Source organism: Cydia amplana, chromosome 8, assembly GCF_948474715.1.
Source record: "Cydia amplana chromosome 8, ilCydAmpl1.1, whole genome shotgun sequence".
Taxonomy (NCBI): domain Eukaryota; kingdom Metazoa; phylum Arthropoda; class Insecta; order Lepidoptera; family Tortricidae; genus Cydia; species Cydia amplana.
The window spans coordinates 12249311-12273488 of record NC_086076.1 but is presented as its reverse complement, the minus strand read 5'-3'; the positions used below and the strand labels follow the sequence as shown (position 1 = coordinate 12273488).

Sequence of the window (24178 nt, the reverse complement as noted above, 5' to 3'; positions counted from 1 at the left end):
GTCACCATAAATAAAAATCTCATCGTACTCGGCGATAGGTGAAAAATTAAAAAAAATCATAACTCCGAAAATACGAAAAATCGCGGAACATACATGGGGGTGATTCAGATAGCGCTCTAGGTCCTCTACCTCCCAGCTTCAGTATATCACTACTTCTTGGGACACCTTGTATACACCATTCAGTTTTCATATGTAAAAATAAAATGTTATCGAGGATTGAATTTTAGTTTTGACCCTACTCACCCCATTTTACGGTATTTTAATTTGTCTTAAACACATTGAAAATGCTCTTTAAGGATTTTCAAAATTTGCTTTTGATCGTCGCAAAAAGAAAGTAGTGAAGAATATAAAAATACATTAATTTATTAGGTCTCACGGGTCTTCATACCATGAAAACCCGCAAGCATTTTACATCAACGCTTCATCTATTGTAATATTGCACTTTCCTTAGTTGGGTATATAATGTACAGCATAAGGAAGGTACATGGAGCAGCCATAAGTAATCTTTAACTTCATGTCTCATAAGTATCATTAACTATTGCTCGCTTAGGAAAAAAGCGGCCAAGTGCGAGTCGGACTCGCCCATGAAGGGTTCCGTATTTAGGCGATTTATGACGTATTAAAAAAAACTACTTGCTAGATCTCGTTCAAACCAATTTTCGGTGGAAGTTTACATGGTAATGTACATCATACATTTTTTTTAGTTTTATCATTCTCTTATTTTAGAAGTTACAGGGGGGGGGGGGACACACATTTTACCACTTTGGAAGTGTACGGACGGACAGACAGACGGACAGACGGACAGACGGACAGACGGACAGACGGACAGACAGACAGACAGACAGACATGACGAATCTATAAGGGTTCCGTTTTTTGCCATTTGGCTACGGAACCCTAAAAACCTCAAAGTTTGACGTACGAGTCGTATGTGTTCAATATATCCCCGAAGTTTTTCCCATGTCGAGTAGATATTTATAGTTATTACCACATTTAACGTTAATTAGTTCCTAGTGTATCCGAGTGATCTCGATTGCAGAATGTCGAAATATTGTAATGTAGTAAAGGTAGAATGCATAGTTTCACTACAGCAGAGCCGGCGCGGGTTCTCGGCTTTCACTCCTTATTTTGGTTTGCACATTGTATGCTAATGCGCTGCTGATATGCATTTTGGATGCGATCTGATAGTTCCCACGCTCCGGTGCACTGTAATTTCAATTAGCTGCATTGTTAAAGTGCGGGATTTGTCCTTACTCTTAAGAAATAGACGCGTAACCGCTTTGTGTCGAAAGAAGAAATCAAATTATTCAATTTTTCACTATGATTTTTATTTGCTACATTTTGACTAATATAAAACAAGTAGGTATCTATTTACAGAAGCATCAAAGAACTAAATATATATTACAAAGTGATAACCGTAATCAAAATTATGTTCTAAGTTCTAACTAACCGTTCAGTACTACGAAGTATAACACTAAGAGTAATAAGGGCGTGTCTACAAGAGATATGCGGTTACTCTTTGTAAACCACTTGCTACAAGGTAACATAATACGAAATTTCGTAACAAAATATGATACGTACTAATGGAAATGAGAACACGTGGAATACTTAGGGACTGGACTTAGCGACAAAACTAGCACACATTAACTCTAATATCACAGATTGGGTAAACGGGCCTTCTTAATGATGATGGATGACCGGCGGGGTGTTGTGTACCACAGCGTTGAATCTGCCGAGAAACAAAGCACGTTTTAACAAAGTAACTACAGAAAATGAGTTCACATAAGTACACACGTAAAATTTTGTATGAAAATACAAAATGCAATAACGTTAACAAATAACAAATTGCATCGTCTGGAACGAATAAATGCACGGGATATTCTCACAGCTGTCTGCACTTGAACTACTTTTACTATAATTATTATACTTAGCAAAATTACACTCGCAAATATTGAAATAATGTAACGTTTTTTACCCGTTGTGGTGGTCGGCGGTGTAGGTGACCTTGCGGAAAGAGCCATCGGGCTGCAGCAGGGAGTACTCGCCCTTCACGACATCACCATCACGAGTTTCGTGCTGGGATTTGTGGTCGCCGGTGTGGGGATCCTCAACGGAATACGAGTATCCGTATTTAGGATGAGCCTGCAATAATCATTCATAACTTCATTTGACTGCAAGTACTACTTTAGGCAGAACACACTTTTTTGTGTCTAATTGAAAAAAATAAATGAGCCTACACAGAAGAAGCTCGTACTTCATCATATTTAAGTGATGAGATAAGGTAACTTACGTATTCATCAACATAGTGTTCCTCCTCGTGGTGAGCAGGAGCGGCGTGGACGGCATGAATGGGGGCGGCATGGACAGCGGGGGCTTCATGGATGGCATGGGTTGGGGCAGCATGGATGGCGGGAGCGGCGTGGTAAGCGGGAGCGGCGTGGTAAGCGGGCGCGGCGTGGTAAGCGGGCGCGGCATGGACGTAGGTCACCGGGTGCTCGTGGTGTTGTTCGTGGTGCACGATATTTTGGTGCGACACCGCCGGGGCATGGTGCAGGAGACCAGCCTGGCACACCGCCACCAAACCGCACAAGGCTACGATCTGATACAAAAACAATCGGTTTTACAATGATACTACCAAACACCAAATTTATAAAATGCTAAGATAAATATAAATGTGATTTATGGATTTTTTTATGGGAATCAAAATTATCTATTTCCAAAATGGAAACACATTGTTTCTTTTATTGAATTCCTATATCTCAGAAATCCCTTGAGTAGTGAATTTTATGTTATCTAACCAAGGTATTAATCTGAATTCCCAACTAAGAAATTAGAAAAAAAAAGATCCCGCTAAGCGAATGTCCTATGCGTAAGTTACGCAATTTATGAACGCGAGCTTACTTTGGAGAACATTTTGCTCTGAATACAAACGCCTGTACCTGACTGGTATAGCTCAGATAGAACACTCTTTTTATATAACAAACAAAACATAAAAGCGGTGGAGGGGCTCTATTCCCTGAGATATCGTATCGGATCACAGCAATAGCCGCGTTGCCAATCTGCTCACTTTATAGGATGTCGCAACGATATGCCTATAGTATGAACAGAAAAATGAACAGTGAGAGGCTGATCAAACTGATAACAATACCTTTTTTATTTTTTATGCCGTAGTTTCGTCTGTGATATATTATAAAAAATATTTGGGAGACCCAGCTTTGCTCGGTAAACATATACAAACTCAAAAATGAGCGTTTTCCCAGAGATAAGACCTAGCTAGATCGATTTTTTGCCCCCGAAAGCCCCATATACCAAATGTCATCGAAATCGTTAGAGCCGTTTCTGAGATCGCTGAAATAAATATATAAATAAATAAATAAATAAACAAGAATTGCTCGTTTAAAGGTATAAGATAAGATATAAGATAACGATATAAGATACGAATAATTACAGCTTATTGTTATTTATTGTTTTAGGGTTCAGACTTATTGTTTTATATTGATTTTTTAAGTAAAATTTATAAAAAAATTAAACAGGATGGCTAAATACGTTGAATATTTTTTTTACTGTAGCATAATGTTGATAATTTTATCAAACTTTTGCATTTGAGTATTTACATAAGTTAAAGGAGAGTATTTTAAAGATAATATTGTTTTAGTAAATATAGTGTACTTAGTTTTAATTACATTCTGTAATACGTATATGAAAAACATTATTTAAAAAAACAAGCAACAACGGTTGCACTCCGGGAGTGCCGATAGAAGTGAAAACTCACCTCACTATGTTACCGACGCCCGGTAACACGATACATACGTTTAGCGGAGGTATTCTATTTATTTATTATATATTATTATCATTCTCAAATAAGATCACACTTTTTCATTGACATGTTTATTTATAGCTAGTCAACCAAATCTTGTCAGTAAAAAAAGGCGCGAAATTCAAATTTTCTATGGGACGATATCGCTTCGCGCCTACATTTTTCAAATTTGCCGCCTTTTTCTACTGTCAAGATCTGGTTGACCAAGTATACATACTGCCATGACAACGTCAAATTATTTGAACATAGGTAAAGAGTCTTGAAAATGAGTCCGCAACATAAATGTCAAATAACATTGAGTCTTTCTTTATTGATTTAAATGCCATTTAAATTATGAGTGGCCACCTTACGGGGCTTACGGTCACGTGATCGCCTTACGCCCCTTACGGTCACGTGATCGCCTTACGCTGTCTCGAGTTTATCATTGTTTCCCCACCTCAAAAAGTGCCCAGCGCCGCTAAAGAAGTTTTCACTTCAAAAATATCAACATATTTTTGGCCACCCTGTAGTCAGTCGGCAGCAATGTCGCTCAGCATTACTGCAGTAGGAATACTGGCGTAGTCTGAATCCGAACGGTACCTTTATTAGGTACGTTGTCAAACTTGAGTGCACTTGATTTTATGATTATTATTTGTTACAACCGCTTTACATCATTATACTTAGACATAACTGCCTCTGCCCGCGAATTCACCTATGTGGAAGTAGGTACATAGTTAAAATACCAAGTGCGAAATTTATTTAGTTGTTTGTGTATGATTGTGCAACAAATAACAAAAGGTAGAAACTTCCGCTCCAGATACAACCCGAGAGAGATAGTATACCTAGACTATCTCTCTCGCGTCATCGGTCCCTCATGTCTGAGGCCCGTGGTCAGTATCAGGGTTGCATCTGGAGCGGATCTACAATATTATGTGGTGTATATCCTCCCGAGTTCCTGAGACCTTTATAAAAAAATATTCAAATCGAATTTTGAATTAAAATGGAAAACAAGAAGGTTCCAAATTCAAAACTGCAATAATGACAAGCGGGACTCGGGAGGATATTAGGATTAAGCTATCGTGTTTGAATATCAAGTAAGTAACTAACATTTTCCACGCCGTGTCAAACACAAAAGTTGTCACTCAGACGCCACATCATTGAAGTGTCAAAACTGAAGTTGAACTTTATGTATATGCACTTAGGTCGATGTTGCTCTGCGGTCTGTGACCGAATAATCGGTCTTTGGCGTTGAACCTACGGTGCGGATATATCGGTCATTGGCGTCCAAAAGATTAACACAAAGAATATTAAAGTATATACCGCACCAAGTAAACGTTCACGATTCAAGGAGAGATGATTATGTCAATGTTATGGTAGCTCAAAATGGAGGAGTCTAACAATTAGAATTAAAAATAAGTTGTCGTTACATTTTTACTTAAAACGTATTTTTACAGTAACATACATATTAAAGACCTCGACTACTTAGATGATACTTATAGATACAGATGTAGTGCATAATTATTTTCCATCGGATTTTCACGGAAATGTACGACGAGCGTGTCTTGCTATTTCAGTCAGTCTCGGTACAAAAAGTACTGAGGTTGACTGAAGTATCATGACAAATATGAAAGTTTCCGAGAAAACACGATGAAAAACAATTATGCACTACATCTGTACTAGTTATGGGCATTACGAAATATAAGAGCAACATATGTCAAATCAGAATAAGGTTACAATTGATAATTTCTCGTACATAAATGACAGGAATCGAAGTTGATCCCGGACGTGTTACGATATTTAGTCTCCTTTACCAATTTACATAACTACTTGAGTATAGGTACTGGAACTTATATAAGCTATATGAAGAGCATTATAAATAATAGATATCATCGACTTGGGCTTCGATTTCGATAATATACCGCTAGATAAAATATTTCATTAGATTCTACCTTGAAATTTAAAATTTGACTCGTTCTCTTAAATGGAATCTATAATTATCGAAGCGAAATTAAATTGGCGTAAACATTTTATTCGTTTTTATGTGTAGGTAATCTTCGTTGTAACCTTGACCTTGTAAAAATGATTGTAACACTTAACGATTGTGTTAGTAGTAGCAATTTTTTAATAATGGGAGAATTCAATAATTTAAAATGAATATTTTGCAGTTTGTGACGTACAATATTCCTATTTATGTATTATAGGTACATACATTACCTACCTATAAACAAAATTACCAATACATAAATTATAAACTGATTAATATAGGTGTACACACATTAATAACTATTAAAAATAGCTCTAGTTGAGATATTCATTTTACTTGCTCAAAGTGGTAAAAATTAGCACGCGAGTCACGCGACTAACGGCTAGTTCACTGTTGGGTGCTACTAAATGCGTCCTTTACTACTACCATTTGACACTGACATAATCGCCATCGAGAACGTATTTACTTTCCATGCATCTCGCTCGTACTTGCATATTAGGGCAAGCGAGATGTATAGAAATTAGAAATAAATTACGTTCTCGAAAGCGTTTATGTCAGTTTTGACACTGTCAGTGACTCATAACGGGTTCTTATCCTTCTTCCAACATGAAAGAAGGATAAGGCTTTCTATTTGATTTCATTTTAGTACAGTTTAGTAAAAAAATAACAACGTTTTAAACATTTCGTCACTTGCATAAAAATGGACCAACAAATTATAAATACAATGGACACAACTCGGACAAGATAACGCAAGTCGGAATAATAATCATGTCATAAATATGATAAACCGTTGGCGTTTGTCATTGTCTAAAACACAAAGAATTCACGCACTATATTTGCAATAATCTAGTCGCTAATTGTGATTTGCGAAACAGTATTATTATATACCGTAAAATGGGGTGAGTAGGGTCAAAACTGACATTCAAACCTCGATAACATTTTATTTTTACATATGCAAACTGAATGGTGTATATAATAAGTGCACCGGACGTTTGAATTTTAGTTTTTATTTTGGGTAGTTCCATTTCATAACTTTGACGATAAACAGGAAATCCCACCTCACCCCGTAGTCGCTCGTAATTGGGGTGAGATGGGATTTCATACAAAGGTGATTTTGGAAGATTGTTGGATCGATTTTTTTTATTATGAGTATTACTATAGCTCCATTTTAAATTGGAATACATTATTTTTGTAGCAATAGCCTTAAGGTTCATTTGCGTGATCTGTTTGGGTATATCTATGTCTGCGAGCTAAATATACTGAATGTTTATATAAGTAAGTATAATGCGTACGCAAATACTGCAAGTGCAACGTGTTGCTCAAACACACTTTGCAAATAAGTTTTTGAACTCATTACTCATCAAAATTAAATAATTAACTTTTCTGTAGAACGTAATTAGATGGCTAAGTAACATTTTAACGTTATAATTATGTCACCACACTGATTACTGGTAAAATGTTGTAAGTAAGTGGGTCGTGAAGTGGTTGCTTATTTAGGATGAAATTCTATTGATTCCTTCAAAATGTGGGTGTCAAATCAAAATATATAGTTGCCAGGCAAGCAATATTGTTTGATTTGCTAGTTTAGGAAAAAGTGTTGTTATTTGCAATTTATATATATTAGAGTCTATTCGGAAAGAGAAGAGTCGTGGAATGTATTGGGCCCCATACATTCCACGACTGTTCTCTTTCCGCACAGACGCTATAGGTACATATATGATTATTATTATTACTCACCTTACTCACTCACTATAAGGACAGTTACCTACAAACATGTTTCACTCTATAGTGCACGGACGTTAACGTATAGGTACAAAAACGAACATATATAATTCAGTTTTTATTTTCTTTTAACAGTTCTTTTTCACAATAACATAACCACCTGGAAATTCTTATCATTTACTTCAACAACATTTTACACCTAGGCCGGTAACTTTACATGACTCTTAATATCTTACAATCTTACAAATAAATAAAAACAACCAAACTTTTTATTAATATCTTACAAAGTACATTCTTGAGTGGTAATATGAGGAAGCCTGTTCAGAGTCAGACATAGAGTTCTCTTTCTTGCTTGACGGTTCTTCGCTTACCGAAACCGGTTCTTTTGAGACTGCATCAATAGATTCTGCGGAGACTGGTATCAAGACCATACCTTCAGCGTCTGGCATTTCAGCGGACGGAGCGTTTTGCATCATCATTGATACAACAGCCGGCATTTCTTTAACGGGAGTTTCTTCAGTTTCTACCTTAACGGCTGGTTGCGTTTCCTTTTCTCCTACTTTTTCAACTACGGAAACTTTATCTTCGCCTTCATTTTTAGTATTCTCTGATTTTTCAGATGTAACCTCATTTGCAGGCTTGTTATTTTCCTCAACAATTTCATTATCCGTGTTTGGTGTTTCATGGTATTTGTAATCTTTTCCAGGGAAATAGTGGTTGATTTTAATGCCATGGCCAACGGGATAAAAATGTCTAGCGTGACCACTGTAGGAGACGGCATGATCTCCGTGCATATTAATACTTTTGCTCACAACTGCATTAAACCTGAAGATAAAATAAATTAATAATAACATGGCAATTTTATAAGAATCCAGCTTAGATAATCGTTGAAAAATATTGAGTTTTTAAAGTATATTGTCATGAGATAGAACATTAACAATGTTGTTTCATACATAAGTACTAGCTAGGTAGGTACATTAAGAAACTGCGTGATGCCAGAGTGGAGTTATTTAGTAAAATTAAGAAATATATTTATCTCACAAACTGCGACTTAAACTCTAATTTCTGTAGGTATACAGTTTTTGTATAGGTATGGGTTAGTCCTTAAGTCGTTTGATCCTCATAAAAATACCAAAAAGAAAGATCGGCATATTTTGAAATTGTGCTTGTTCACAGACAAATAGCTATTAAGGAATAAACACTCACCCGTTATGGTCATCGGCGTCGTACTCCACTTTGCGCAGGGACCCGTCCGCTTCAACCAGACTGTACTCCCCTCGCACGCGGTCACCATCCCTGGACTCCCTGTGGTGCTTGTGGTCACCCGTCTTCTTGTCCGACACCGAATACTCGAAGTTATATTTAGGATACGTCTGCAATATAAGCTTAATTTTAGTGAACCGGCTAGAAATTAACGACCGGGAAATTATGAAGATATTATATCAGATTTACCATCTTTATAGGTTTTCATCATCTATAAATAAAACTATTCAACTGAGACTACGCGATTAATCAACAGATACATGGTCATATAATATCTACTAGTGCACAAAACTGATGTTTTTACATCGTGTGGACGTCTTTGGGACATCTTTACTTGAAGTTTCATGTAACATTTGTCTCATTAGTGAATAACTATGGGTTTAATGGTAAACCCATTCATAAAGTGGCTAGGCACTTTACAGTGGATAAAATATAAAGTACATTTGTATTTGTAAGTACTTACAAAATAAGAGTCATATTTGTAGTAGTCGTGAGAGCTCGGCGGATGATACGTCCTCACCATTTGCCAACCCTTAGGGCTGTTGAGGTCAACGTCCGATCCCTTGTTCCCACTTGGTCTGATTAAAACTGCGGCCACGGTGCTCACGAAGCAAACGAATATTAAGACCTAAATTATACGAAAATAAGTAAAGTAATTAAAATATGCTAAGTATATTAAAAGAAAAAAAGAATGAGGTTTAACTTAATTTATTACCTTTCCAGACATTTTGTTTCACTTGGTTTAGAACCGTCCTAAACGGAATAGAAGAAAGAACTGTTGACTGTGCGTAGATTTTTTAACCAATTTATACTTTTCCAATTCCTATTGTAAAAATTATTAAGTCTTTGTCATCGAGCTCTGATCAAGATGCGGATAGAATAGAGTGGATCTGCCGTTACATTCGTTAAAAGTAGCGGAAAAAATTTAATGCTAGCAATAGTTAAAAGTATTATTTAGATAGCACCTAAAGACTTTAAAAAAATAATTACGTGCGTCATACATAGGTACCTATTCATATTCATATTCATATCATTTATTGCATACATGTGTTTACAGTAGGTCTTATATTATATATCTTAGGTTACAACATGCACCCGTTAGGGCATAGCAACGTTTTACTTAAATAATAGGTACTTAATCTAAATTTTATCTTTACAGCTATGTACATTATTCACCCGCTAAATTGTAATAGATTAATATTAATTTATAATAGAATAGAATAATAATAGAATAATCCAAATAAGATATTTTACATTGTTATTATTAAATTCAATTTATTCCGAAATATCATTAAAAAATTCACTTAAGGTATAATAGCATTTTTGTAATAAAAATTTCTTGATTGCCTTATAAAATAATTCATATTTATTATGCGATTTGATGTTGTTTGGCAGTTTATTGTATACCCGAATTGCTGTATATTGTGGGCTATTCGACAGCGTTTTTGTTTTGGAAGGGGGGATAACAAGCTGATATTTTCTTCTAGCACTATTTGTTTCCTATTATGGCTGGCAACCTGGTGCACAGGTGTAGCATCTTCTTCTTCCTCTCCTGGTCCCATTATTTGGGGTCGGGTCTCCTCACTGTCCTGCGCCAAGTCCTACGATCTTGGGTTGTCTGTTGGGGCACCTGGGCTTTCTTGAGGTCTCTTTCTATATTAGTCCACCAGGTATATGGCGGTCGGCCGCTGCCTCTTGCGGCCTCTGGTAGATTGAGGGCTACTTACCTGCCATCAGGTTTAAAAAACTCATAATAATTATTTAGTACAGTCAGCATCAAGAGTATAGTGTATGAAACAACGCGCCGAAAGTATCTGCCACCCTGGAATACTTTTCCAAATAGAGATATATCTTTACACAGTCCACGTTCAAAAGTATCTGTAACTGGCTAAATTGTTCTACATATAAAGACATCTTTTCGCTAAGCTGCTTGGCTAATACTTTGATGCAGACTGTACTGAAAAATATTTTTTTTAATCTTATTTTTTTAGTTAATATCGTGTCAGACTAGCTGCCCTCTTCATGTAACATTGTAAAATAACAACATACTCTTGGTACGTAAATACATAGGTATATCGCTTCTTCGCTCAATTTTCCGTACCTAAATAATTCTGAGGGTTTGGGTATAGTATTTTATGCAACCGTTGTTTAAGAGAGGTCAAAAAAGGCGAGTCGCGTGAGTAACAGTTTGAGGCGAAGCCGAATTAATAAAGACGCCACGAGTATTTTTTGACTCTGTTAAACAAACGTTGCATACAATACTTTTTCTACGACCAAGTAGTAAGTACGACACTACGGCACTACGACAAAGTGCTTTGAAATAAAATTGTAAAGTTAACAAATATTTTTGATTCAAGAAGTAGCAAAAATGGAGGGTACGAGCGAGAAAAGAATGAATGAAATAATAAAAAAACATGTCTATGGTTCACTTATTTTTCAGAGATGACATTTAAAATAAGGTTGGCAACACTGTATTTCATTCAATATTTTTTAAGTGGTCATTACACGAAGTATCGAAAAAGTGCCAAAAAGATACTGCGTACCTATATGTACAAATGCTTTTTTAGGGAATAGACTAAAGACTTGTCTTGACAACTATAAGGTAGGGTTTTAAAGGTGTGTGCACGACCCTTTAAGGCCTTTAAATGACAAATAAAAGTACGGGAGTAGAAACATTTTTTTTTTCTACTTCCGTACTTTTATTTGTCATTTAAAGAAAAAATATTGTTTCTACTCCCGTACTTTTATTTGTAATTTAAAGGGTCGTGCACACACCTTTAAAATCCTACCTTATAGTTGTCAGGACAAGTCTTTAGTCTATGCCCCAAAAAAGAATTTGTGCATACACGCAGTATGTTTTTGGCGATTTTACAATACTTCGTGTAATGACCACTTAAAAAATATTGAATGAAACCACAACCAACCTGCCTGCCTGGTGTTGCCAACCTTATTTTAAATGTCATCTCTGACAAATAAGTGAACCATAGACATGTTTTTTTTTAATTTCATTCATTCATTCATTCTTTTCCCGCCCGTACCCTCCATTTTTGCTACTTCTTGAATTAAAAATATTTGTTTAATTTATAATTTTATTTCAAAGTAAGTGCTTGGTCGTAGAAAAAGTATTGTATGCAACATTCTTTAACTGAGTCAAAAAATACTCGTGGCGTCTTTATTAACAATTTTCGGCTTCGCCTCAAATTGTTACTCACGCCACTCGCCTTTTTTGACCTCTCTTAAACAACGGTTGCATAAAATACTATAACGACATAGGCACGTTTCTTTACATGGAGAGCCCCTTTGCTGGTAGGTTCGTGAGTAATTTTAAAGTATGTATCTGCATTGAATTTTCAAATGAAGATACGGTACCAAGCCTGGCAAAGCTAAAAATCCTCACTTTTATTAATACCTTATCCATAATAGTTCTATCCGGAACATTTTAAATCGTATCGTATCATCACATTACATTTCACAATCAAAAAGCAAAGGAACCATTGACACAGCTTTTGGGGACAGTTGACCAAAAATGAAATTTAACAAAACGTTTTAGTTTGAAGTAGGTACTTACATACTTACGAGTAGGTAGGTAGGTAGGTAGGTATACTTTGGTTGTATGTAAATAATACTTTTCGATGGCCAGATCTTGCCTCATCTATTCAGTTATTTCGTTTGTCATTGTCTTGATATTTTTCGTTATATTATATACTCGTAGTATTCGTACGTATTAGGTCTTATAATACTTTTATTATATAATTTATTTTTATTCATTCTTTAGCTGTCATTAGGTACATTCAGTAGAAACTAACCGAACGAAATAATTTCGTTTGTAATTTTGCTAAAGTAATAAACTTCCTTACAGATCACTATTTATTAAGCATCTGTTTTGCCCTAACTTCCCCGTTTCCGATTCCGTTTCTAATAATAATTATTTTTTCACGAAAGAGAGCGGAATCTTGCAAATGTTATCAGAATATCGCATCACCACAATTCAATGGATGCTGCTAATTCATTGTCCCACTTGGTGGTTGGTACCTACCAATTCAAATCGATATTTGCGGGTTTTCTATCTACCTATATAAAAAGCTAATACATACTTAAAGTAAGACCTAATTTCAGTGCTGTGCTTAGTAAAAGCTGGGTGTGGATTAAAAACAAAACTATCGATTAATACATGTCATGTTTGGCCATGGAAAGGCAGCTAGGCCTCTTTAGAATATGGATCATGAAATTCTTAAGCGCGAATAAGAAGTTCAATAAAACGTTGTAATTGCTAAATGTATAGTTTAATAAATATTTTTAATATTTAATATTTTAATCTACACATTTATTGACTTAGTGGTGGTAGTAAGTAGGGGCAGAGTAGACGACGGGAGCGGCCTTGACGACCACGGGAGCGTGTTTGGGGGCGCTGTTGTGCACCACGGCGTTGAAACCGTTGTGGGGGTCAGCGGTGTAGTCCACGGTGCGGATGGAGCCGTCAGCCTCCTTGAGAGAGTAAGAGCCCTTCACGACATCACCATCACGGGTCTCGTGCTGGGACTTGTTGTCGCCGGAGTGACCATCAGCAACAGAGTAGGAGTACTCATACTTGGCTGGCTGAGACTGGAAGCGAAAAGTAATTACATTTTTGTGTTCAAAATAACTGGAAAGTCCAAAACATAGCTACATTCTCACATCCCAAGGAAAAAAATTGAGATTACGGCAACGAAGCTCAATACAAAATATGAAAACTTACGATTTCCTCGTGAGCGACGGGAGCAGCGTAGTGGACGGCAGCGGGAGCAGCGTGGTAGGCGATGGGAGCGGGGGCAGAGTGGTAGGCGATGGGGGCGGGGGCAGAGTGGTAGGCCACGGGGGCAGGGGCAGAGTGGTAGGTCACGGGGGCGGGGGCGGAGTGGTATTCAACGTGAGCGGGAGCGGCGTGGTAGGCGACGGGGGCAGCCACCAGTTTGTGGGCCAGCTGGGGCTGGTCGTGGCGCACGATGCTCTGCGAGGAGACGGCCGCGGCCGAGGAGTAGTGCGGCTCAACCAGGAGACCGGCCTGGGCTACAGCCGCGAAGGCGCAAAGGGCTACGATCTGTAAAATACATAATTATTTAGTATTCATGAATACTATGCTTAATTAAGTAATTCATAATACCAATTAATGATTTTAAAAGTTGTAGTTTCAAAAATCCTTTCCGACTTACTTTGGAGAACATTTTGTTCTTTGCTCAGATACGTTTCAAATGTAAATGATAATTTTCGAGAGTCAAGCCCTAGTTTTTATACATGCGAATTGCAAATGGGTAAGGTCATGTTCGAGTATGAGACGGCGGCCAAAGTGGTCAAGCGAGCTTTTGGCACAACCTTGCCCGGGTTACGCCTGCGCAAGCGCGCATTCTTCCTAGAAAGCACTTATGTTAAGAATAGGCTGGGCGTGGTGCAAATTAGCACCTACTTATTTTCTTTCTTAAATAACCCTCAAATATGTAGTCAAAATTAATATTATTAAAACTTGCAGATTAATTAATAAAACAGGCCCATACATTTAGGTACATTACGTCTCAGAAGGTCAAATTAAACAAGGTGTAATTATGAAATGTAAGGAAATATTTTATATGTGCACTGAGGCACGATTTTTCAATAAAATCGATTTTCGAATTACACCGAGGAAGATATTAAAGTCTACATAGGTAAATTCTAAATACCTAGACCTAGAGGTTCGTCGAGAACAAAAGAGGACCGTCCGTATGTCCGTTTTCGTAACTTTTTATCAAACTTTGTATCGTTCGGTTTATAGAAACTTATTCAGATTGTAATATTATTAAATTTACCAATATCGTGCAATTCAGTGCACCCTTCTTGCGTAAACTTAAATATGTGAAGGTGACACATTGTAATCTGTGCGATATTAAAATTTATGATGATTAAAACTATCCTATGTCCTTCCTCGAGCCTCAAACTATCTCCATTATACCAAATTGCATCTAAATCGGTTCAGCGGTTTAAGCGTGAAGAACTTACAGACAGAGTTACTATAGCATTATTTATAATATCATAAGGGATGTCTGGTGGTAGGTATTACATTATTTCACATAATTTTGTAGTTTAAATACTTAAAACCATAGAGAAATAAGTAAGCTTCGAGTGCTCACTCGATTCTTAATAATAAATATCTGGGAGACCGAGCTTTGCTCGGAAAACATATAAAATCTCAAAAATTGGCGTTTTCCCAGAGATAAGACCTAGCTAGATCGATTTTTCGCCCCCAAAAACCCCCATATACCAAATTTCATCGAAATCGTTAGAGCCGTTTCCGAGATCCCCGAAATCTATATATATAAATGCAAGTGTCCTGACTGACTGACTGACTGACTGACTGACTGACTGATTCATCAACGCAGAGCCGAAACTACAAAAGCTAGAAAGTTGAAATTTGCACACTAGGTTGCATTTGTAAAGTGTACAAGAGATAAGAAGCGATTTTGAAAAATTCAACCCCTAAGGGGGTTAAAAAGGGGATGAAAGATTGTATGGGGTTCAAGTTTTAGTTTAAGCTAGAAATTTGAAACTTTGTGAAAATGTATTATATTAAAAAACAAGAAAACTAATTTCAGCGTTTTCGAAAATTCATCCCCCAAGGTGGTGAAAAAGGGGTTGAAAGTTTGTATGGAGATCAAATATTTTTGTGAGTGTGTGACTTTAAACTTTGTATATGGGTATATTATTATAAGACAGGAAAAGTAATTTCAGCGTTTTTGAAAATTCATCCCCTAACAGGGTTAAAAAGGGGTTGAAAGTTTGAATCCATTACAAATGCTTTGAAACTTCTTAGAAAGGCATAATAGCCGATTACAAAAAAAAGTAATTGCGACGTTTTAGGAAATTCAACCCCTAAGGGGGTAAAAAAGGGGATGAAACTTTGTCTTGGGGTGCAAATTTTATTTTAAGCTAGGACCTTGAAACTTTGCAAAAAGGTATTAAATTAAAAAACAAGAAAACTAATTTCAGCGTTTTTAAAAATTCATCCCCCGAGGTAGTGAAAAAGGGGTTGAAAGTTTGTACGAAGATCAAATATTATTGAGAGTGCGGGACTTGAGTCTTTGTATAAAGCCATATTATTAAAACTCAAGAAAAGTAATTTCAGCGTTTTTAAAAATTCATCCCTTAAAAGGGTTAAAAAGGGGATGAAAGGTTGTATGGGGTTCAAGATTTATTTTAAGCTAGGAATTTGAAACTTTGTAAAAATGTATTATATTAAAAAATAAGAAAACTAATTTCAGCGTTTTCAAAAATTCATCCCCCAAGGTGGTGAAAAAGGGATTGAAAGTTTGTATGGAGATCAAATATTTTTGTGAGTGTGTGACTTTAAACTTTGTATATGGGTATATTATTATAAGACAGGAAAAGTAATTTCAGCGTTTTTGAAAATTCATCCTTTAACAGGGTTAAAAAGGGGTTGAAAGTTTGAATCCATTACAAATGCTTTGAAACTTCTTAGAAACGCATAATAGCCGATTACAAAAAAAAGTAATTGCGACGTTTTAGGAAATTCAACCCCTAAAGGGGTAAAAAAGGGGATGAAACTTTGTCTTGGGGTGCAAATTTTATTTTAAGCTAGGACCTTGAAACTTTGCAAAAAGGTATTAAATTAAAAAACAAGAAAACTAATTTCAGCGTTTTTAAAAATTCATCCCCCGAGGTGGTGAAAAGGGGGTTGAAAGTTTGTACGGAGATCAAATATTATTGAGAGTGCGGGACTTGAGTCTTTGTATAAAGCCATATCATTAAAACTCAAGAAAAGTAATTTCAGCTTTTTTAAAAATTCATCCCTTAAAAGGGTTAAAAAGGGGGTGAAGGGTTGTATGGGGTTCAAGATTTATTTTAAGCTAGGAATTTGAAACTCCGTAAAAATATATTATATTAAAAAATAAGAAAACTAATTTCAGCGTTTTTGAAAATTCATCCCCCAAGGTGGTGAAAAAGGGGTTGAAAGTTTGTATTGAGATCAAATATTTTTGTGAGTGTGTGACTTTAAACTTTGTATATGGGTATATTATTATAGGACAGGAAAAGTAATTTCAGCGTTTTTGAAAATTCATCCCTTAACAGGGTTAAAAAGGGGTTGAAAGTTTGAATCCATTACAAATGCTTTGAAACTTCTTAGAAACGCATAATAGCCGAATACAAAAAAAAGTAATTGCGACGTTTTAGAAAATTCAACCCTTAGGGGTTAAAAAGGGTATGAAACTTTGTCTTGGGGTGCAAATTTTATTTTAAGCTAGGACCTTGAAACTTTTGCTAAAAGGTATTTAATTAAAAAAAAAGAAAACTAATTTCAGCGTTTTAAAAAATTCATCCCCCGAGGTGGTGAAAAAGGGGTTGAAAGTTTGTACGGAGATCAAATATTATTGAGAGTGCGGGACTTGAGTCTTTAAACTCAAGAAAAGTAATTTCAGCGTTTTTAAAAATTCATCCCTTAAAAGGGTTAAAAAGGGGATGAAAGGTTGTATGGGGTTCAAGATTTATTTAAGCTAGGAATTTGAAACTCTGTAAAAATGTATTATATTAAAAAATAAGAAAACTAATTTCAGCGTTTTCGAAAATTCATCCCCCAAGGTGGTGAAAAAGGGGTTGAAACTTTGTATGGAGATCAAATATTTTTGTGAGTGTGTGACTTTAAACTTTGTATATGGGTATATTATTATAAGACAGGAAAAGTAATTTCAGCGTTTTTAAAAATTTATCCCCTAACAGGGTTAAAAAGGGGTTGAAAGTTTGAATCCATTACAAATGCTTTGAAACTTTTTAGAAAGGCATAATATCCGATTGCAAAAAAAAGAGATTGCGACGTTTTAGGAAATTCAACTCCTAAGGGGGTAAAAAAGGGGATGAAACTTTGTCTTGGGGTGCAAATTTTATTTTAAGCTAAGACCTTGAAACTTCGCAAAAAGGTATTAAATTAAAAAACAACAAAACAAATTTCAGTGTTTTTAAAAATTCATCCCCCGAGTTGGTGAAAAAGGGGTTGAAAGTTTGTACGGAGATCAAATATTTTTTAGATTGCGGGACTTGAATCTTTGTATAAAGCCATATTATTAATTCTCAAGAAAAGTAATTTCAGCGTTTTCAAAAATTCAGCCCTTAAAAGGGTTAAAAAAGGGGTTGAAAGATTGTATAGGGTTTATATTTTATTTTAACCTACGAATTTGTAACTTCGTAAAAAGTTATTTCATTAAAAGAGAAGAAAACTATTGTTAGCGTTTTTCAAAATTCAACATTTAAGGTGGTGAAAAAGGGGTTGAAAATTTGTATGGAGGTCAATATTTTTTGTAAGTACGGGACTTGAATCTTTGTATAATGACATATTATTAGAATACGAGAAAAGTAATTTCAGCGTTTTTAAAAATTCATACCCTATAAGGGTCCAAAAGGGGTTGAAATTTTGTATAGGGTTCAAATTTTATTTTACGCTAGGAACTTGAAACTTCGTAGAAAGGTATTTTATTAAAAAACAAAATAACCTATTCAGCGTTTTTAAAAATTCATCCCCCGAGGAGGTGAAAAAGGGGTTGAAAGTTTGTATGGAGATCAAATATTTTTGAGAGTGCGAGACTTAAATCTTTGTATAAAGCCATAGTATTAGAAGACAAGAAAACTTATTTCGGCGTTTTTAAAAATTCATCCCATAACAGGGTTAAAAAGGGGTTGAAAGATTGTATAGGTTATAATTTTATTTAAAGCTAGGAACTTGAAGCTTCGTAAAAAGGTAATTTATTAAGAGAAAAGAAAACTAATTTTAGAGTTTTTGATAATTCATCCCCCAAGGTGGTGAAGGGGGTCGAAAATTTGTATGGAACCCAAATATTTATCGGAGTGCGGGACTTTAATCGTTGTATAAAGGCATATTATTACAATACAAGAAAAGTAATTTCAGCGTTTTTAAAAATTCATCCCCTAAAAGTTTAAACAGGGGTTGAGAGTTGGTAGAGGGTTCAAATTTTATTTAAAGCTAGGAACTTCAAACTTCGTAAATAGGTAGTTAGGTAGTAGGTTTTATTAAATAGTGAACTTGAAAATCTTCTGGGGGTTGAGAGAGATTATATCGAGATTATCGAGAACAATTTTATTCAGTTAGGGGCTTGAAACTTCGTAGCCAGGTTGTGAAAGACAAATCTCATGCGTTGTATACTTAATAATTAACAAATGAATAACCGTCCCTACTGCTATCTTTTGCTGCATAATGTTCTAAGCTAATGTAGAATTTATAACCACAAATATACAAATCCACGCGTACGAAGTCGCGGGCAACAGCTAGTATATATATAAATAAATATACAAGAATTGCTCGTTTAAAGGTATTAGATTAGATTAGATAAATTGTACGTACACGGGAGGTATGGTAATACCTATTAATAAGTTTAAAACTCGCTTACTCATTAAGCTTAAATCTAATTACAAATAAGTTTTCACAAAGCTCCCTTAAAACTTATTACGAAAATGGGTCTTTATCTATGTACGGGGTAAGCACTCTATTTATTTCTCTATGTCATTAGTGTCACCACTAACCACTTCAACTGGATTGTCCGATTATGAGGCCTTTTACCACAATAAACAGTCTTCTTCTTTTCATGTCGAGGTTCCTTTTTCACAGTTGGATGTCCAGTAGGCAGCGGTGTTGTCAGTCCCACCTGAATGTCGCGTCCCTCAGATCCAGCTCCGAGCAGTGATGCGGGCATGCGGGGCACGCCAGTAGATGTGCCATGGTTTGCGTTGCTGTGTCCTGAGTCGAGGGGCTACGGAGCAGTCCCCATTTGGCCATATCACTACATGGTATAAAACAAAGGGCCCGATTCGAATTTTGAAATAGACATCTATTAGATATCTTTTAGACATCACCAAGATCCATTGGCCTTTGCGTCTATTGCAGACGATTTATGGTGCAAATCGGAGAGACAATGACCTCTCCAAACTTAACACCGCCTGGGATGGAATTAAGGAAACGCAGGGATGCCCAGCACCTGCATTACCCTCTCGGCTTCACTGTCTTAACCCACAGGAAAGGCGAGCCAATACGTGTGGAGGCAGGTCGGCTGCAGGAATCTGCCGCTTATTTCAGGTTGGACCCTACTCGCGCCTTACGGTAACTCCATACCGGGATTTAATTTTGGAGTATCCTTCTCCTAGATGGATTGCAAGCCAATGCTAAGAGGTCCATCTCCCCTGTGACGAAACAGCTTTTTACTTCGTTTGTGGACTTAGTCGCCTCGTACGACACCCTTATCCCATGTGAGGGTTGGCGCTATTCTAAAGCCGGCCACCACACGGCATATCACAATATATGTATTACAAATTAAAGATATCTTATTGATACGGTTTTAACACCCCCTGGCACTGATTAAAATAACCGACTTGGTTTCACATAACATCTCAAAACTTTTTTGTAGTAAAAGCGTTGCGAGACTTGCACCTTTTTACATGTAATGTTTTTGATGGGATCTTATCTCTTTTTGTAGGCAGTCCTTCTTTTCGGGTACTCATACCCATACTATGTATACACATATCATAACTAAACATATCATTATTCATACTCACATCGTACATCGTAGTGTACCTTTACCTACTATTTGTAGGAACTGCAACAGTAACTTTGTAATATCATATATTTATATGGGATTACAAACTTACTTATGCAGTTCTTAGATCTTTAAAACGTGACTGATATTGCAATATTTTTAGGTTTTTCCTTTATGTGGCCATTAAACCCTAACTCTGTACCAAATTTCAGCTCTCTGAGGTTATGGGAAGTACTTAGTTCCATTCTGATGATCATGAGTGAGTGAGTGAGTGTCATAAATGCGAAACTTTGCTTTCGCTTAACTTCGGAACTAAATGACCTACAGCCTTGAAATTTTGTATTTTAAGTATGTGATTATAGCTTACTGGATGACGAAAATCTCTGCGTTCTGGTCTTATCCAGAGGTTCTCAAATAGGGGCCTGAAAATGCCGCGAAATGGTTCCAGTAAAGGATGGTACGGCAGTGTTTGCTTTGCGCTCGACTTGGCGGGGGCACTGCCGTGCCCCCAGATTTGTTAATCCGTGCGAAGCCGAGGCGTGTCGCAATTTTGCAATAAAAAGTAATATAATAATACAATATTATTCGCATATTTAAAAACTCCTTTTTCACATGTTTTCCGAAAATTTATATAACTAATTATTGTTATATGTACCATTCAATTTCATCTTGTGCTGACTTGGTAAATATAAGATATGAATCGGTAATATCGAGTATAAAAAAAGCCAAGTGAAAGCCAACATCGCCCCTGTTGGTAGTTCAGAGCAAATATATCTGTTGTCACTTTTGTAGGTGTGTTTTCTAGAGGATTAATACTTACACGAACCTAGCCGCCGCCATACAATCTAAGGTAGGCTCTCAATTAAAAACGACAGCCTGATATACCATGAAATTTAACATGAAGATTCAAGGAACACATCACTACATAGTATAAAACAAAGTCACTTCCCTGTCTGTCTGTATGCTTAGATCTTTAAAACTACGCAACGGATTTTGATGCGGTTTTTTTTAATACTAGATAGAATGATTCAAGAGGAAGGTTTATGTTTAATTTGTTAACCCGTGCGAAGCCGGGGTGGGTCGCTAGTACTATATAATATATCTATGTCTGTTACTAGTTTTTGTTGCAAAGAATTGTAATACAAAGAAATTAGAGCGAGTCGTAGAAATTTAACATACTAAACTTATACTCGCTCTATATTTTTTACCATATATATTTAGCAATGAAAATTTGTACCAAAGATATAATATGTTACGTAAATGTGCATGGCATTTTTTTTAAAATTTAATTTAGACATAGCTTTCGATTGTATGGCAGCGGCTTTATCGACGGTAGGTTGCTGTAACTCTTTAAATACCTACAAATTTGGATAATGATGAGGTTGTGTGTGTACCTAAAACTACGTAGGTATGTTGCAGACTTTTCTTGGTCTAACTCTACCTGTTTGGGTGGCAGCCGTTAAGTCTGTTTGTAAAATATGTGTTCTAAAACGTATCTAAATAATATTATGTTAAGTAATATTTAAACTTAAAAAATCATTTGTTACCCTATCGTACAATGATGCGTTTTAATATTTAGGTCTGTCGTCAATTTGCAATTGTCGTTCTATAACGCCATACACACACAATTCACTTACATACACACCCTCGCAAGCAAAGAGAATGATATAACCACTACTAAAGTCTATTTTTTTATTACGTAGACTAAAATGACATTTAATAGTATGAAATGACATTTCATGTTCATACTATGAAATGTCATTTTAGTCTACCGAATAAAAAAATAGACTTTAGCAAGCTCAACGCTGCTCAAATACCTATATACACCCCCACACTGACACACAATTTTATGTTATAGTTAATTCCACATACATGTGTACTACCTATAGGTATTATTAGTGAGAGTGAGTTCCAAGATACAAGCTCAGCCTAGTTTGGGGCTCAGACAGGGGCCCGGACAGCTGTGTATCTTGCCACGTATTTATACTTCTCGTAGTTATTATCAATACATTTATTCACATTCTTTTTTTCTTATTCACTAATGGTATAGGTACCTGTTCGCCTTATTAGTAGCAGACTAGCATCAGTACCTAGCGTTCGTATGTGTAACGTTTTCAGAGGGCCTCGCGAATTGATAGTCATTTACAGAAAATGCCAACCGAAAAAATATATCTGTTATCTCTAGTCTCTAGTCTCACATTTATACTTTCGATTGGCATTTAGGACAATTAAGTGAAGTTAATAGAGAGCATAATCATGCCGAGAACTTTTATTCCCGGATAATAATGATCAAATTGACTGGATGGAATAATTAAATACAGGATATTTAAATACAGGAAGATATCTTATATATGTATTTGCAATAAATTAACTAAGTCATCATTAACCCCTGGAGCGCCCCAGAATTACCGTAGTATGGAATTCCTATACTAGTTACTAGCACACGTGTCTTGTTAGGGCGCTCCACGGGTTAAACCGTTTCTTTGGTCGAAACAATTGTTTAGTGATGGTAGTAAGTGGGAGCGGAGTAGACGACGGGAGCGGTCTTCACGACGACGGGGGCGTGCGTAGGGGCGGTGTTGTGCACAACTGCGTTGAAGCCGTTGTGGTCGTCAGCGGTGTACTCCACGGTGCGGATGGAGCCGTCAGCCTCGTGGAAAGAGTAAGAGCCCTTCACGACATCTCCATCGCGGGTCTCCTGCTGGGACTTGTTGTCGCCGGTGTGTCCGTCAGCCACGGAGTAATTGTACTCGTATTGGGGGTGAGCCTGAAGTAAATATTAGTTATTAATTTACGATAAAAGGTAAAGCCCATAGGTAAATAATCAACCAGAAGAATTATCTTACAATTTCTTCGTGAGCGATAGGAGCGGTGTAGTGGACAGCAGTAGGAGCGGCGTGGTACGCAACAGCAGCGGGAGCGGCGTGGTAGGCTACGGCAGCAGGGGCGGCGTGGTAGGAGACGGGGGCGGGAGCAGCGTGGTAGGCGACGTGAGCGGGAGCGGCGTGGTATTCAACGTGAGCGGGGGCGGAGTGGTAGGCGACGGGGGCAGCCACCAGCTTGTGGGCCACGGCCTGGGGCTGGTCGTGGCGCACGATGCTCTGGGAGGAGACGGCGGCGGCCGAGGAGTAGTGCGGCTCAACCAGGAGACCGGCTTGGGCTACAGCCGCGAAGGCGCAAAGGGCTACGATCTGTAACATTACAGTAGTGTTAATAAGATATTGTTTCAAGTGCTAAACAGAAAGTTAATTAATAAAAAAAAAAAAAAAATGTTAAATTATTGCAACTCACTTTGGAGAACATGGTTACTTGTTTCACAAATGTGAATGATGCATATGACACCTCGTGATCTAGTTTATATACTCGCTATTTGCAGTTATGAAGGTCAAATTTAAGCGAATTGAATCAGTGAAGTGGGCGCGGCCGTACGGGCTTTTACCGTAACCTCACCCTAGGCTAGCGCGCGGCATGCGTTTGTGATGTGTTGACAATAACGGTTTCTAATTAGTGATTTTTATTTCCGTTGGTATTGGTGTGTTTTTAAAATCCACTGACTAAGATAGATTTCTAAAATATGGTAGTAAATAAATGATCATTCGCGCTATGGATAATAATAATCTATATATATAAATGCAAGTGTCCTGACTGACTGACTGACTGACTGACTGACTGACTGATTCATCAACGCAGAGCCGAAACTACAAAAGCTAGAAAGTTGAAATTTGCACACTAGGTTGCATTTGTAAAGTGTACAAGAGATAAGAAGCGATTTTGAAAAATTCAACCCCTAAGGGGGTTAAAAAGGGGATGAAAGATTGTATGGGGTTCAAGTTTTAGTTTAAGCTAGAAATTTGAAA

General features: G+C 36.8%; 2 protein-coding genes across 2 annotated transcripts; both read right to left on the bottom strand.

Annotated features, from left to right (window-relative positions):
• Nucleotides 1-1449: 1449 nt before the first annotated feature.
• LOC134650281 (cuticle protein 19-like) lies at nucleotides 1450-2963 on the bottom strand. Its single transcript, XM_063505240.1, has 4 exons — nucleotides 2900-2963; nucleotides 2289-2597; nucleotides 1974-2140; nucleotides 1450-1727 (listed from the first exon to the last, which is right to left on the bottom strand). Exons 1-4 carry the CDS (start codon nucleotides 2909-2911, stop codon nucleotides 1679-1681), a joined length of 537 nt encoding a protein of 178 aa, XP_063361310.1. The 5' UTR covers nucleotides 2912-2963; the 3' UTR covers nucleotides 1450-1678.
• A 4644-nt stretch (nucleotides 2964-7607) lies between these two features.
• On the bottom strand, nucleotides 7608-23771 carry LOC134650459 (uncharacterized). Its single transcript, XM_063505414.1, has 7 exons — nucleotides 23613-23771; nucleotides 23168-23512; nucleotides 13499-13786; nucleotides 13099-13365; nucleotides 9227-9391; nucleotides 8707-8873; nucleotides 7608-8325 (listed from the first exon to the last, which is right to left on the bottom strand). The coding sequence occupies exons 1-7, from the start codon at nucleotides 23622-23624 to the stop codon at nucleotides 7773-7775; spliced, it is 1797 nt and encodes a 598-aa protein (XP_063361484.1). The 5' UTR covers nucleotides 23625-23771; the 3' UTR covers nucleotides 7608-7772.
• Between the last annotated feature and the right edge of the window lie 407 nt (nucleotides 23772-24178).

Excerpts from the sequence above, each read along its gene's own strand:
- LOC134650459 (XM_063505414.1), bottom strand. Across the intron at positions 8,874-9,226 it reads ACAAATATGACTCTTATTTT|ACGTATCCTAAATATAACTT; the intron begins GTAAGTACTTAC and ends CTTATATTGCAG. Across the intron at positions 8,326-8,706 it reads GACGCCGATGACCATAACGG|GTTTAATGCAGTTGTGAGCA; the intron begins GTGAGTGTTTAT and ends TTTTATCTTCAG.
- LOC134650281 (XM_063505240.1), bottom strand. Across the intron at positions 2,141-2,288 it reads AACACTATGTTGATGAATAC|GCTCATCCTAAATACGGATA; the intron begins GTAAGTTACCTT and ends TGATTATTGCAG. Across the intron at positions 1,728-1,973 it reads ACCGCCGACCACCACAACGG|ATTCAACGCTGTGGTACACA; the intron begins GTAAAAAACGTT and ends GTTTCTCGGCAG.